Here is a 15,835-nt window from a genome sequence, read left to right as displayed (position 1 = left end):
CCGCAAACTTAATGGGCCGGCCCGCTTAAGACGTGGCGAGGCCTCGTGTGGGCCTACCATCTACCACGGGGTTTCGGCGGTTAACGCCGGTCGCTTGCCGGTTAACGGCGTACGCCACGTGTCGGTTGCATGACGTCGGCGGTCAACGGGCTCCCGGAAACACTTGGGCAACGGTCCGATTTTCCGTGGCGGAAGGGCGCCCAAGCGCGACGGACCGAAAAAATCGTCGTAGGACTTTGCCTGACGCAGTTTCCACAACAGAACCCATATCGTCGGGTTAGGCCCATAGGCGACGAAAAATACCCCTTAGCGGACGATTTTGAGACGTTGTCTATCAGAACTTTTCTTGTAGTGTTTATGAGTTAACTCTTATGCAAGACTTATTGATGCTTGTCTTGAAAGTACTATTCATGAAAAGTCTTTGCTTTATGATTCATTTGTTTACTCATGTCATTACCATTGTTTTGATCGTTGCATTCATTACATATGCTTACAATAGTATGATCAAGGTTATGATGGCATGTCACTCCGAAATTATCTTTGTTATCGTTTACCTGCTCGGGACGAGCAGGGAACTAAGCTTGGGGATGCTGATACGTCTCGACGTATCGATAATTTCTTATGTTCCATGCCACATTATTGATGATATCTACATGTTTTATGCATACTTTATGTCGTATTTATGCATTTTCCGGCACTAACCTATTAACGAGATGCCGAAGAGCCGATTCTTGTTTTCTGCTGTTTTTGGTTTCGGAAATCCTAGTAAGGAAATATTCTCGGAATTGGACGAAATCAACGCCCAGGGGCCTATTTTTCCACGAAGCTTCCAGAAGACCGAAAGGGAAACGAAGTGAGGCGACGAGGCGGCGACACGCCAGGGCGGCGCGGCCCACCTCCTAGCCGCGCGGCCCTGTTGTGTGGGCCCCTCGCGTGGCCTCTTGACCTGCCCTTCCGCCTACATATAGTCTTCGTCGCGAAACCCCCAGTACCGAGAGCCACGATACGGAAAACCTTCCAGAGACGCCGCCGCCGCCAATCCCATCTCGGGGGATTCAGGAGATCGCCTCCGGCACCCTCCGGAGAGGGGAATCACCTCCCGGAGGACTCTTCACCGCCATGGTCGCCTCCGGAGTGATGAGTGAGTAGTTCACCCCTGAACTATGGGTCCATAGCAGTAGCTAGATGGTCGTCTTCTCCTCATGTGCTTCATTGTTGGATCTTGTGAGCTGCCTAACATGATCAAGATCATCTATCTGTAATGCTATATGTTGTGTTTGTCGGGATCCGATGGATAGAGAATACTATGTTATGTTGATTATCAATCTATTACCTATGTGTTGTTTATGATCTTGCATGCTCTCCGTTATTAGTACAGGCTCTGGCCAAGTTTTTACTCTTAACTCCAAGAGGGAGTATTTATGCTCGATAGTGGGTTCATGCCTCCATTAAATGCGGGACGGTGACGGAAAGTTCTAAGGTTGTGGATGTCTTTGTTGCCACTAGGGATAAAACATTGATGCTATGTCCGAGGGATGTAGTTATTGATTACATTACGCACCATACTTAATGAAATTGTCTGTTGTTTGCAACTTAATGCTGGAAGGGGTTCGGATGATAACCCGAAGGTGGACTTTTTAGGCATAGATGCATGCTTTGGATAGCGGTCTATGTACTTTGTCGTAATGCCCAATTAAATCTCACTATACTTATCATATCATGTATGTGCATTGTCATGCCCTCTCTATTTGTCAATTGCCCGGCTGTAATTTGTTCACCCAACATGCTATTTATCTTATGGGAGAGACACCTCTAGTGAACTGTGGACCCCGGTCCATTCTTTTACATTGAATACAATCTACTGCAATACTTGTTCTACTTGTTTTACTGCAAACAATCATCATCCACACTATACATCTAATCCTTTGTTACGGCAAGCCGGTGAGATTGACAACCTCACTATTTCGTTGGGGCAAAGTACTTTGGTAGTGTTGTGCGGGTTCCACGTTGGCGCCGGAATCCCGGTGTTGCGCCGCACTACATCCCGCCGCCATCAACCTTCGACGTGCTTCTTGGCTCCTACTTGGTTCGATAAACCTTGGTTTCTTACTGAGGGAAAACTTGCCGCTGTACGCATCACACCTTCCTCTTGGGGTTCCCAACGGACGCGTGCTGTACGCGTATCATTGTGCCAAGTAAAGTCTTTGATAGTAAAGTCAATACTAGATTTGGATTACTGCGTAGGAACAAATTCCTTGCTGTCACGAATTTGAGCAGTAGTCTCTGTAGAAAATTTGTAAAAATCTACCAATTTACGTGCGTGATCCTCAGATATGTACGCAACTTTCATTCAATTTGGGCATTTTCATCTGAGCAAGTCTGGTGCCTCTAAAAAATTCGTCTTTACGGACTATTCTGTTTTGACAGATTCTGCCTTTTATTTCGCATTGCCTGTTTTGCTATGTTTGATGGATTTCTTTGTTCCATTAACTTTCAGTAGCTTGGTGCAATGTCCAGAAGTGTTAAGAATGATTATGTCACCTCTGAATATATGAATTATGCACTGATTCTCTAATGAGTTTGTTTTGAGTTTGGTGTGGAGGAAGTTTTCAAGGGTCAAGAGAGGAGGATGATACAATATGATCAAGAAGAGTGAAAAGTCTAAGCTTGGGGATGCCCTCGTGGTTCATCCCTGCATATTTTAAGAAGACTCAAGCATCTAAGCTTGGGGATGCCCAAGACATCCCTTCTTCATCGACAACTTATCGAGGTCACCTCTAGTGAAACTATATTTTTATTCCGTCACATCTTATGTGCTTTACTTGGAGCGTCTGTTTGTTTTTGTTTTTGTTTTTGTTTGAATAAAATCAGATCCTAGCATTCTTTGTTTGGGAGAGAGACACGCTCTGCTGTTTCGTATGAACACATATGTTCTTAGCTTTATTCTTAATGTTCATTGCGAAATTTGAACTACTTCATTCATTGTTAAATGGTTGGAAACGGAAAATGCCGCATGTGGTAAATGGTATAATGTCTTGAATAATTTGATACTTGGCAATTGTTGTGCTCATATAGATCATGTTTAAGCTCTTGCATCATGTACTTTGTACCTATTAATGAAGAATTACATAGAGCTTGTTAAAATTTGGTTTGCATGATTGGTCTCTAGAGTCTAGATATTTTCTGGTTAAGGTGTTTGAACAATAAGGAGACAATGTAAAGTCTTATAATACTTACAATATGTTCATATGTGAGTCTTGCTGCACCGTTTTATACTTGAGTTTGCTTCAAACAACCTTGCTAGCCTAGCCTTGTATTGAGAGGAATTCTTCTCGTGCATCCAAATCCTTGAGCCAATAACCATGCCATTTGTGTCCACCATACCTACCTTCTACATGGTATTTCTCCGCCATTCCAAAGTAAATTACTTGAGTGCTACCTTTAAAATTTCTATCCTTTGTCTTTGCAATATATAGCTCATGGGAAAAATAGCCTAAAAACTATTGTGGTGAAGAATATGTACTTATGTGTCTTATTTCTTAATAAGTTGCTTGTTGAGCGGTAACCATGTTTCTGGGACGTCATCAACTTTTACCTTTGTTGAATATCATGTGAGTTGCTATGCATGTTCGTCTTGTCCGAAGTAAGGGCGATTTTCATGATCAAATGGTTTGAGTATGCATATTGTTAGAGAAGAACATTGGGCCGCTAACTAAAGCCATGATCCATAGTGGAAGTTTCAGTTTGGACAATTAATCCTCAATCTCTTATGAGAATTTTAACTGTTTTTGAATGCTTATGCATTAAAGAGGAGTCCATTATCTTTTGTCTATGTTGTCCCGCTATGGATGTCTAAGTTGAGAATAACCAAAAGCGAGAAATCCAATGCGAGCTTTCTCCTTAGACCTTTGTACATGCGGCATAGAGGTACCCTTTGTGACACTTGGTTGAAACATATGCTATGCAATGATAATCCGTGTTAATCCAAGCTAATTAGGACAAGGTGCGAGCACTATTGGTATACTATGCATGAGGCTTGCAACTTATAGGATATCTTATACATAACACATATTCTTTATTACTACCATTGACAAAATTGTTTCTTGTTTTCAAAATGAAAAGCTCTAGCACAAATATAGTAATCCATGCTTCCCTCTGCGAAGGGCCAATCTTCTAATTTATTGTTGAGTCAGTTTACCTATTCTTTCTATCTTAGAAGCAAACACTTGTGTAAACTGTGTGCATTGATTCTTACATGTTTACCTATTGCACTTGTTATATTACTTTGTGTTGACAATTATCCATGAGATATATATGTTGAAGTTGAAAGCAACCGCTGAAACTTATATCTTCCTTTGTGTTGCTTCAATGCCTTTACTTTGAATTTATTGCTTTATGAGTAACTCTTATGCAAGTCTTATTGATGCTTGTCTTGAAAGTATTATTCATGAAAAGTCTTTGCTATAGGATTCATTTGTTTACTCATTATCTTCATCATTGCTTCGAATCGCTGCATTCATCTCATATGCTTTACAATAGTATGATCAAGATTATAATAGCATGTCACTTCAGAAATTATCTTTGTTATCGTTTACATACTCGAGGGCGAGTAGGAACTAAGCTTGGGGATGCTTGATACGTCCCAAACGTATCTATAATTTCTTATGTTCCATGCTACTTTTGTGATGATACTCACATGTTTTATACACATTATATGTCATTATTATGCATTTTCCGGCACTAACCTATTGACGAGATGCCGAAGAGCCAGTTGTTGTTTTCTGCTGTTTTTGGTTTCAGAAATCCTAGTAAGGAAATATTCTCGGAATTGGACGAAATCAACGCCCAGGGTCCTATTTTTACACGAAGCTTCCAGAAGACCGAAGGAGTCACGAAGTGGGGCCACGGGGTGCCGCCACACTAGGGCGGCGCGGCCTAGAGGGGGCCCGCGCGGCCCTAGCGTGTGGGGCCCCCGTGATGCCCCATGACCTGCCCTTCCGCCTACTTAAAGCCTTCGTCGCGAAACCCCCAGTACCGAGAGCCACGATACGGAAAACCTTCCAGAGACGCCGCCACCGCCAATCCCATCTCGGGGGATTCAGGAGACCGCCTCCGGCACCCTCGCCGGAGAGGGGAATCATCTCCCGGAGGTCTCTTCATCGCCATGATCGCCTCCGGATCGATGTGTGAGTAGTCCACCCCTGGACTATGGGTCCATAGCAGTAGCTAGATGGCTGTATTCTCCTCATTGTGCTATCATGTTAGATCTTGTGAGCTGCCTATCATGATCAAGATCATCTATTTGTAATCCTACATGTTGTGTTTGTTGGGATCCGATGAATATTGAATACTATGTCAAGTTGATTATCAATCTATCATATATGTTGTTTATGTTCTTGCATGCTCTCCGTTGCTAGTAGAGGCTCCGGCCAAGTTGATACTTGTGACTCCAAGAGGGAGTATTTATGCTCGATAGTGGGTTCATGCCTCCATTAAATGCAGGACGAGTGACGGAAAGTTCTAAGGTTGTGGATGTCTTGTTGCCACTAGGGATAAAACATCGATGCTTTGTCTAAGGATATTTGTGTTGATTACATTACGCATCATACTTAATGCAATTGTCCGTTGTTTGCAACTTAATACTGGAAGGGGTTCGGATGATAACTCTGAAGGTGGACTTTTTAGGCATAGATGCATGCTTGGATAGCGGTCTATGTACTTTGTCGTAATGCCCCGATTAAATCTCATAGTACTCATCATGATATATGTATGTGCATTGTTATGCCTTCTTTATTTGTCAATTGCCCAACTGTAATTTGTTCACCCAACATCTGTTTATCTTATGGAAGAGACACCACTAGTGAACTGTGGACCCCGGTCCAATTCTTTACATCTGAAATACAATCTACTGCAATTGTTCTTTACTGTTCTTCGCAAATAAACATCATCATCCACACTATACGTTTAATCCTTTGTTTACAGCAAGCCGGTGAGATTGACAACCTCACTGTTACGTTGGGGCAAAGTACTTTGATTGTGTTGTGCAGGTTCCACGTTGGCGCCGGAATCCCTGGTGTTGCGCCGCACTACATTCCGCCACCAACAACCTTCACGTGCTTCTTTGACTCTTACTAGTTCGATAACCTTGGTTTCTTACTGAGGGAAAACTTGCTACTGTACGCATCACACCTTCCTCTTGGGGTTCCCAACGGACGTGTGTCAACTGCACGCATCACCGAGCAGCAGCACCTTGCTCGTCGCCGGCAAGTGCTGCGCACAGGGCAGCGCGCAACCCCTCCGCCCCTGTCCCTTTTCCACCTCTCCCCTTAGTTTCCACCACCCGGACCCGACGGCCTCGACGGCGATCTATCGAAGAGAGGTACTGCGGCACCCCCCTTGGCCCTCTTGCCGGCGTGCGCGAGCACCCAATGGTGAACGCGTCGCCGTCAAGCGGCTCAGGCGGAGGCGCCCTTTGTTCCGCCCAGCGGACAGCAGCAGTAGCAGCCCGGTGGGGTGGGGCGGCGTTACTTTGCCGGCGAGATGGGCCTCGGCCGGTTGCACTTTACCTCGGTCAGATGGAGGATTAGGGTTTCTTTTCCTTTTTCTTTTCAACCCGAAAAACATGAGATATACAACTAGCAACAGGCTCTGATACCAATGTAAAAAGTGCTAGATCGACTAGTGTAGATCATTGTCGGGTAGGATTGGGTACTGTGAGCGTTTACCTTTCACTTGGAGGAGGAATCCGCCGCAGTCGACATGGTGGAGGTGGCGACGGCGTGAGGTCGAGGAAGAGAGGTGGCGGCGGAGCTTCCCGTCGGCACTCGCACTAACCCTAATCGGTGGGTCGTCCGGTGGGGCGAGTGGCAGCTCGGGGCAACCTCGTACCGAGTGCCACTGGCCCCCACCACTCTATATAGTGCAGGCGACATGGGCCCACCAACCAGCGAGCGGTTGGGCGCCCCCGATCAGGGCGCGGACGAGGTCAAGGGGTCATGCCAGAGCCGTTGGGCTCTGGTGCGGTGGAGATCAATCCTAACAGGAGGATCTAAACGATGTGATGTTCAAGGAAGAAGCTCCGTCGTAGCAGGAGTCACCCCATTGGTTTGCAGCAGGGCCGAGCCGACAAAATCTGAGGCCCTGTGCGACAAAATAGCAATCCAAATAACTAAATACTTGAGGTCAGTAAATGGGACCCTATTTCATTAAAAAATATAATAATTAATGAAGAACTATAATTTATATATGCCTTAGATGTAGGGTTGAAAATGAAACGGAAACGGACGGAAACATGTTTTATCGTTTTTGTTCCCCTCTATCTTGTCGAAATCGAAAATGGAATCGGAAACCCCGGAAACGAATATGAAAACGGAAATCATTGGATATGGATACATAACGGATACGTAACGAATACGTTACAAAAACGGATATTTGCCACAACACAATGCGGTATAATACCTTGATTTGTAGACCGAAAGTCACACATAAATAAAATAATAATAAGATAAGATATATCACTTAACTTCGACAAGCGGCAATTCAGCATAAAGTAACACACATAGTTTAACGGCTGCGTGCACATAATTATACAAAGTGATTACGGTTAGAGTAATTAGTGGAGTTGATACGTGGCCAACCCCAATTTCATGTGTAAATGTAGGCCTACTAAATTCACGCCCTCTCTAGGTTATATTTTCGAAAACTTTCCGTATTTATTTTTCCGGAATTTCCTCTGCCGTTTCCCTTTCCGTCGGAAAGGGCTCCCTCGTTTTCTTTTTCGTTTCCGTTTATGATTTTCCCCGTTTCTGTTTCTTTTCCTCCAAATACCGCTTCATTTTCCGTATTTGGCTCTCCATTTCCCTTTTCTTCGAAAACAGCCCCTTTCATTTTACCCTACTTAGATGGGCATCTAAACTGAGAATTACTTGCTTGCGCTTGTATATTCTAAATTTGTGATAAAATCAGCTTAAAATTATTTTAAGAGGAAATATATTGTATAGCTTAAAACCGATCGGACCGGTGGTCTAACCGTAATGGTTTCCTATTTAGGTTTTAAAAGTAGGAAAATAGTTTCAGAATCCCAATATGTAGTGCATATTATAAGAATTATCCCATGACAGAAATATAATAACGCTATCTATGAAATTAAAATGTAACAAGCTATGTTTAAGACTTAGAACTAAAATTGAAACGTCTTAGCCATTAGTCGGAATAGCTAAAATCAGAGGGGGAAAAAACTAGATGTTGCCGCAAGGAAATCAGAGGAAAAAAATAAAAGATGCAGCAAGCAAGATTCAATACTGCCACCTCCAACTATACGTACCCAATCGAACGTAGTTGTGCACCATCACCAATCCGGCTGAAATACTTTTGTGATTATGTTCCCATATACAGACTATATAATACAGAGTCAGAAAATTTGGGCCCTCAAAACTTTGGGGCCCTGTGCGACCGCACCGGGCCGCACTCCTGCGGGCCCGGGTCTGGTTTGCAGTTGCCAAGGTGCACACAAATTCAAGGTACAACCAAAGTCGGTTCTTTGCAAATATGCGATCAGCATGGGGGCTAGCTCAAGACATCAAGTTCCGCGCGATAGAGAGTAACATGTATATTCTCCATTTTTTCTATTGGGAGACTAGGATGGACTAAAAAAGCTCTTTTGTTTGTTTGCCTGCAGCCAACCCTAAATATCGATGGAGATGGAACTACACCTGTTTGGTACCATCCAGGAAAGTGTAAGGTCACTTCTTCTCTACAATGGGTGACTTTACCATATTATTATCTCCCATCACACATAAATCACAGTTCATCAGTTCATCAGTTGCACACTTATGAAGCTAGCAGTTCACAAATTCAGACCTAGCTACTACGAATGGTAGTTCATAATGACATTCCCTAGCTACTATGAATGACAATTTATCATCACATGATAGTTCAACATACGGAGATCAAAGAGGGATTCGAGAAAGAGGAGATCAAAGGGGGTTCTTCTTCTTCACTTCACTTCTTCACTTGTTTTTCTTCTTCTCACATGGGCGTGTGGCTTCTGGCTTCCCACATTGCGTTTGCCCATCTGAGCCATTTCTCCTTCCAGACTTCATTGTCACCTGCCTCCACGCCATGGCCGGTCTCAATTTCATCAAAAGTGACAACCTCTTCGAAGAAGTCATCTTCACCCCAACCTAGGATCTAGTGTGAAGAATCCAGCAAGCAAGAAGTAGCTTCACTTGCGTGTCAAAAGTGTGGAACGATTTCAAGTCAAGGATCTTGAACCTGTTCTTCAATGCAGCAAAGGCCTTCTCAATGGTGACTCTAAGGCTTGAGTATTTCAAATTGAACAATTTTTTCACGTTCTGAGGGCGGTTCCTTGCAGTAAATTCGTTGAAGTGGTACCTTGTTTCCTGAAGGGAGGTAGAATACCAGATCGGCATGCATATCTAGCATCTCCAAGGTAGAACTTACCCTCAAGGATTTGCAACCCATCAGGCCTTGGCAAACTGTCGGACAAGATACTTTAAATCATGAGCTGAACTCTACTAGCCAGCAAACACGTATACGTATGTGAACCTCATTTCGAAATCCACAGCTGCTAGCACGTTCTGGCTGGTGTAGTGCTTCCTCCCACGGAATGTTGCATATATTGACCTCGGTACCTTTGCAGTCCCAAGAGTACCATCAATATAGCCCCGATGCAACCCTGTCAAATAATTAGTATACAATCATGTTTCTAACAGTACCACACATCTCATAAGAAGAATGCACATGATTTTCTAGTCACCCTGAAATACGGGAACCACCTGTAGCTGTTCTTAATCTTGGGTGGTGTGTTGTTTGATGCTGTCTTGATCATTTCACTTTATGAGCTCCCCAACTGCATACAACACCTGCTGGAAGTACCGATAGATAGTCTCTGTGGATCGCCTGAATGTGCTATGTATGACTCTGAACCTCTGGTTATGACCCACGACATGAAGAAACATTGCGACTTGTTCTTCAATAGATGTGTGTATCCTATCAATCAGCAGTCCTCTCTTCCTGAACGTTTTCACAAATGCATAGAAAGGGGCTCTTCTCATCTGAAGCATCTGGCTAGCCTCTACATCATTGCAGTTGTAGATGTAGTTTAGGTTGGCCATCCTCTCCTGGTCTCGTTGTAACATAGGATCGTACATGACATGATGAAAAGCAGAACGCCTAACTGCTCTCTTGTGCATCATCAAGGTCCAGGCTTGAATGTAAATAATGAGTGTTGCGCCGTGATGCACAATCTGGAGCTCGTATGTCTACTCAAACAAGATCTAAGCATTACAAACGGCCTTATCGAACCCAACTAATTCTACCAACATGAATCTAACACTACAATAGAGCAGAGGAGTTTCCCCTTAGCTCTATCATGGCAGACGATGGAAAAGGCTGGAAGTCGGAGAAGATGTGCACAGGCTCCGCAGCGGCTGGACACGACGACCCTGGTACGACGCTGGAGACCGAAGCGAGGAGATCCTCGTCTAGAGCACGACCAGGTGCAGATGCGCAAGTGCAGATCTGGGTCGCCGCAGCCGCCGCTGGTGTGAAAATTGGGGAACGGGAAATTTCGCGAGGGGGCTAATGAAGAGGGTAACCGAAGAGGGAGGTTACCCCTACCTTTGCCGCGCAATGCCGCTCGGATTTCGCCTTCTCCCGCCATGCCGCGGCCGAGCGCCCACGTGAACAGCGTTATCGATTTTCGTCGCGCACAAGCATGTCCCGTGGAAAAACGGTCAAACTGAACGTTCCGCCGAGTCTATCCCGTAGATGCTTTAAGATCCGTGCTATGCAACAACGTGGAGAGGAACGGGCATCCAAAAGCCAAAGGATCCCAGCTACCGAACGTGCCCTGTGTGATTTCCCATTTTTAATTCCAGCTTGTGATTGTGATGTGACTGATCTGATTTTCCTCTTTTTTTTTAAATTCAGGTCAAAGCTTTAGCGTAGACGTGATAGGGTCAGCAAACCCGGCCATTGACTTCTGACACTGCCGTCGCTCTCGCCTCTCGCGGTGTCTACAGTCTCTCTGCCATCCCAGAATCAAACACCTCCATGGTTGCCGCCTGCCCGCCCACCACCACAGACGGAGGCATCTGCTCCCACCATTTGACCGCACGGCTCCCACTCTCCGCTCCGGCGGGGTCGACTATCTCCGTCTCGCCGGTCGCCGGCGGCTTTTGCTGATATCGCCGGCGGCGGCGCTGGCCTGGCTTGCTATGGACAGGTATGTGTTGTGAGAGAACAGATTGTGGGCTTGCTCTGCGTGTGGGGCGATTTGGTTGGTGTTTCGATTTGTGCGGGCATCTTGGCGGCTTATCTTGTTCTATTTTAGTGGTATAGATCTTACTGAAGTAAATTTAATACTAATAAGTTAACTGCTATCATCCAACTTTCATACACTCATCACGAGCATTGTGGAGTCATGTTTACTGTGCATAAACTGATGGTTAGATAACATCTATTCATGCAGATGCAGTAAATTCCAAAAAGTATGCTATCTAGATTTATAATTCCATTTCTTTTATACTTAGTCTAGCAACAAAAAGGTAAGAACCCATATTTGCAGTTCTTTTAAACTAGAAATGATCACAATTCATAACGGAAAGGAACATATACCTATTAACATAACAAATTCTAGGGTAGATAGCAAATTTGGGGCAACTTGTTCATACTCGACGTTTCACGAGTTCTGAAAATGCAAGAAAGGATACTAAATCTCGTCGTTAACTGAATTCATATTAGAAAGATTCAGAACAAATGATTCAGAGTAAAGTAAAGGTACACGAAATTTTGGCAAAAGAGACCACCTTACCCAATTCATTGACAAAAAGGACCACCTACGAATCAAATTGGCAAAAAAGACCACCTCCGGCGTGGCGGCACGGCCCCCAGGTGACACGTGGCAAGATGCCGCCGGGAGCGGTGGCGGCAGGGCATGCCGCCTGTGCCTGTGGCGGCACGTTAGCAGCCGCCGCTTCTCCGTCCGTCGCCGTTTGGTCCTGCGGGCCATGCCGCCCCTGGCTCCGGCGGTAGGGTGACGTGGCGCGTGCCTCCACTGCTGGTGGCGGCAGGGCCCGCCACTACGCACGCGCTTGCCCTGGCTCCGGCGCGTGGCGAGGTGCCGCCCCAGGCACCGGCGGCAGGTCCTGCTAGTCAACGCACGCATGGGTTCAGTAGTGTGCTGGTAGTACAGCGCAGATGCATAGCTATTGAATTTGATAGTCTGTCCATCTGATCCAAATGATGCTTGGGAGCACACACAACATCCAAGAAAACAGGAACCGGAGCAAATTAGGAGAGAAACAAAGAATCCATGTGAAAACAAGACTGTCCATGTGGCAGTAAAACTATCCCAAGTTGACAAAATTACTGCCCCCACCGCTGCAAGCAATGCAACAGCAGATGTAGGTAGCTCCACACCCCTTCAAGAGGAGCAGCATGCAGGAGACAGTACGAGAGGGGCCTGCCGCCGGTGCATGGGGCGGCACCTCGCCACGCGCCGGAGCCAGGGGCAAGCGCGTGCGTAGTGGCGGGCCCTGCCGCCACCAGCAGTGGAGGCACGCGTCACTTCAGCCTGCCGCCAGAGCCAGGGGCGGCATGGCCCGCAGGACCAAACGGCGATGGACGGAGAAGCGTCGGCAGCCCTGCCGCCACCGCTCCCGGCGGCATCTTGCCACGTGTCACCTGGGGGCTCTGCCGCCACGCCGGAGGTGGTCTTTTTTGCCAATTTGATTCGCAAGTGGTCCTTTTTGTCAATGAATTGGGCAGGGTGGTCTCTTTTGCCAAAATTTCAAGGTACACGGCGAATAACCTTATTTATGAAAAGTTTCAAACTAGTAAAGTATATCTCTAGGATAAAGAAGAATAAAAGTGGGCTAAGGAGCCTTGATAGGAAATTTCCAACCAATCATGTACTTAAGTCTGCGAGTTTTCAAAAGTACAAAAACATATACATATGTCTGTTTTCAAGGCACAAAGAGTTCTTGATTAAGATTCACTGACATTACTACGAGGACTTTCTGTTTCTTTCTATTGAGATGAAAAGGGAGAAATATTTCTAGTCACAGCCTGCATAAGTTAGAACAAATTGGAACCATCAATTGGAATTCTTTTTTTAATTGCAGTAATGAATGACTGTTAAATAGGTATTCGTGTATAGGTAAACTCCAGGTCCAAACATCATTATTATCTAAAGACTGAGACCTACTACTATTGGAATCGTTCCAATAAATAACATGGTCCTCTTTACATAATTAAAATATCCTTTCATGCTATACATACCTGTCTATGTACCATGATTTCATGTCTGTTATGTTTGCGCCATTTGGAGAGCAATTGATTCTGATAGGAATTGCAGGTTGACATGTGCATTTAGAGGACATTATTTTCCTGATTATTTTTGTTAGTTTTTAGATTGGGTGATGTGCTTTTCTAGCATTCTTGTACATTTGAGTTGGTAAATGATTCTTGTGGTTGTTATTCTTATTCAGCATGGTACCCATCTTTATTAATGATGCATGTCTATATTGCCAGGTATTAGCTTTGTCGTGCTGAATCTTGGGGTTGCATTTGCTATGAATTGGGCATTTGTCAGATAATCCATCAAACTTCCAACAGATGGTGAGCGTCTTAGCAGGGGTGATCACATCTGTCATCAGCAAGCTCACTGCCCTGCTTGGGGAGGAGTACGCAAAGCTGAAGGGTGTGCACAGGGAGGTGGAGTTCATGAAAGATGAGCTGAGCAGCATGAACGCACTCCTTCACAGGTTTGCAGAGGTAGACTGCGATCTTGATGTGCAGACGAAGGAATGGAGTAGCCAAGTCAGGGAGATGTCTTATGACATCGAGGATTGCATTGACGACTTTATGAAAAGCCTTGGTCAAACTGAGATGGCCAAGTCTGCAGGGCTTGTCCAAAGTGTAGTCCAGCAGCTCAAGGCAGTGAGGGTGCGCCATCAAATCTCCAGCCAAATCCAGGGGCTTAAGGCACGTGTTGAAGATGCAAGCAAGCGGCGTATGAGGTATAAGATCGATGAGCGCACCTTCGAGCCTAGCATCTTAAGGGCCATCGACCGTCGTTTGCCTTCGCTCTATGCTGAACAGGATGAACTTGTCGATATTGACCAGCCAAGAGATGAGCTCATCAAGTGCCTAATGGAGGGGGTGGGTTCATCGGTGCAGAAACTAAAGGTCATATCTATTGCGGGTCCTGGAGGCCTCGGTAAAACTACCCTTGCGAATGAGGTGTACCGTAAACTGGAAGGCCAGTTCCAGTGTCGAGCTTTTGTTTCTTTGTCACAGCAACCAGATGTGAATAAGATCTTAAGAAATATACTCTCTCAAGTCTGCCAGCAGGAGCTTCCTAGCACAGATATATGGGACGAGGGGAAGCTCATCGATGCAATCAGAGAAGTTTTAAAGAACAAGAGGTACATTCATGAACTTTGAATGGGAATTTGGCTGTTCGTACTGCATCATCTTGTCTTCAATACCGTAGCTATTCTGATAGTACTTTCTATTGCTGTTGAATTAAATTAAATAGATGCTTTCATTACATTCTGAATGTATGCACTTGTGAATAGTGCTTTGGTTCACAATTTGTGTAGCTATGTTTCTAGAGGGCTTAAAGACTTCCTTTAAATATCAGAACCCCCTAAATAAATTCAACTTTCCGTGGTTTGGCTGCTGAACCATCGGGGAAGGGGATAGTTGCTGTCATAATAATATGTACCTAGCCTGAAGCAGTAGACGATTTTCATGATTTACTAACATATGATGACAAGGAAATATTCCGTTTTATATTTATTTGCTTGTACTATTTGTGATTCCTTATTCATGAGAGATTTGCAAAACATGCACTTTGTAGGTACTTAGTCATCATTGATGATGTATGGAGTACTCAAGCATGGAAGATTATCAAATGTTCTTTTTTTTGAATGATCTGGGAAGCAGAATAATGACGACAACACGTAGTATTAAGAGATATAATAGATGCCCCCCGTAGGGGGTCTCACAGAGATTTGAGATACTGGACCGTCAGATCTACCCATCTTTGCATCTCATCCATTTATTTGTGGGCAGAAAGCGAGCACCCCGATTGGCCCTCCCGCTAGCTAACCCCATGCAACGGCCATGTGCTACCCGCCAGAGTCTGCGCGAGGGCCCCACTGCCTTCTGGGTCCACACGCCAGTCACCATGGGTAGATTTCGTTCGGTCGGCTTGTCTTGAGGTCGTGGAAAAGATCTCCGCCCGCGAGGATAGATTGGGTATTTCCTCGCGCAAGGATCGGGTGAGACAAAACTGCCACCCATGGTCCAGAACCCTAACTAATCTTCCCCCAATCCGCTCTCGTTGCTCCTCCCCCAATCTCTTCCTTCTTTCGCCGCCGCCACCCAGGCCCCGTTCCCCGCCGTCGCCTCCCCATTCCCCGCTCCTCGCCGTGGCCGGGGCCTCCTCTTCAGCGAGCCGCTGTCGCCTGCATCCTCCCTCTCTGGGTCATCAAGGCCGACAAGCGGCTCTGGCTGGCACGGCCGCACTCGCCTCTTCTTCGTCGGCTCCGGCGAGGCAGGGCCATGAGTGTTGGCCACGCTCCTCGTCTTAGTCGGCTCCGGCGCGACAGGGCCATGGCTGTCGGCCACGGCCTTCCTCGGAGGTGCGATGGCCGTGCCTCGTGGCGTTGCCACCACCGGCAATAGGGCAGGTGGTTTTTAATACCGAGAGCACATGCGAAACGGCGAGGTCGCAGGGGTCGCGCGGCCTGGAGAAGGGACCTGACAAGAACTAGCAGGCGGGGATCTGCTGTTGTGAGAT

At 45.8% G+C, this 15,835-nt stretch overlaps 1 protein-coding gene across 1 annotated transcript; it reads left to right on the top strand.

Annotated features, from left to right (window-relative positions):
- Positions 1-13,598: 13,598 nt before the first annotated feature.
- On the top strand, positions 13,599-14,999 carry LOC124653964 (disease resistance protein Pik-2-like). Its single transcript, XM_047193013.1, has 2 exons — positions 13,599-14,453; positions 14,891-14,999. Exons 1-2 carry the CDS (start codon positions 13,642-13,644, stop codon positions 14,958-14,960), a joined length of 882 nt encoding a protein of 293 aa, XP_047048969.1. The 5' UTR covers positions 13,599-13,641; the 3' UTR covers positions 14,961-14,999.
- The last annotated feature ends 836 nt before the right edge of the window (positions 15,000-15,835 follow it).

The sequence above is a fragment of the Lolium rigidum genome, chromosome 5 (genome assembly GCF_022539505.1).
Source record: "Lolium rigidum isolate FL_2022 chromosome 5, APGP_CSIRO_Lrig_0.1, whole genome shotgun sequence".
In the NCBI taxonomy this organism is placed as follows: Eukaryota; Viridiplantae; Streptophyta; class Magnoliopsida; order Poales; family Poaceae; genus Lolium; species Lolium rigidum.
This window is presented reverse-complemented; position numbering and strand designations above follow the sequence as displayed.

Coding starts and splice junctions, on each gene's coding strand:
- LOC124653964 (XM_047193013.1), top strand. CDS start 13,642: ATGGTGAGCGTCTTAGCAGGGGTGATCACATCTGTCATCAGCAAGCTC. Junction 14,454..14,890: donor GAAGTTTTAAAGAACAAGAG/GTACATTCATGA, acceptor TGCACTTTGTAG/GTACTTAGTCATCATTGATG.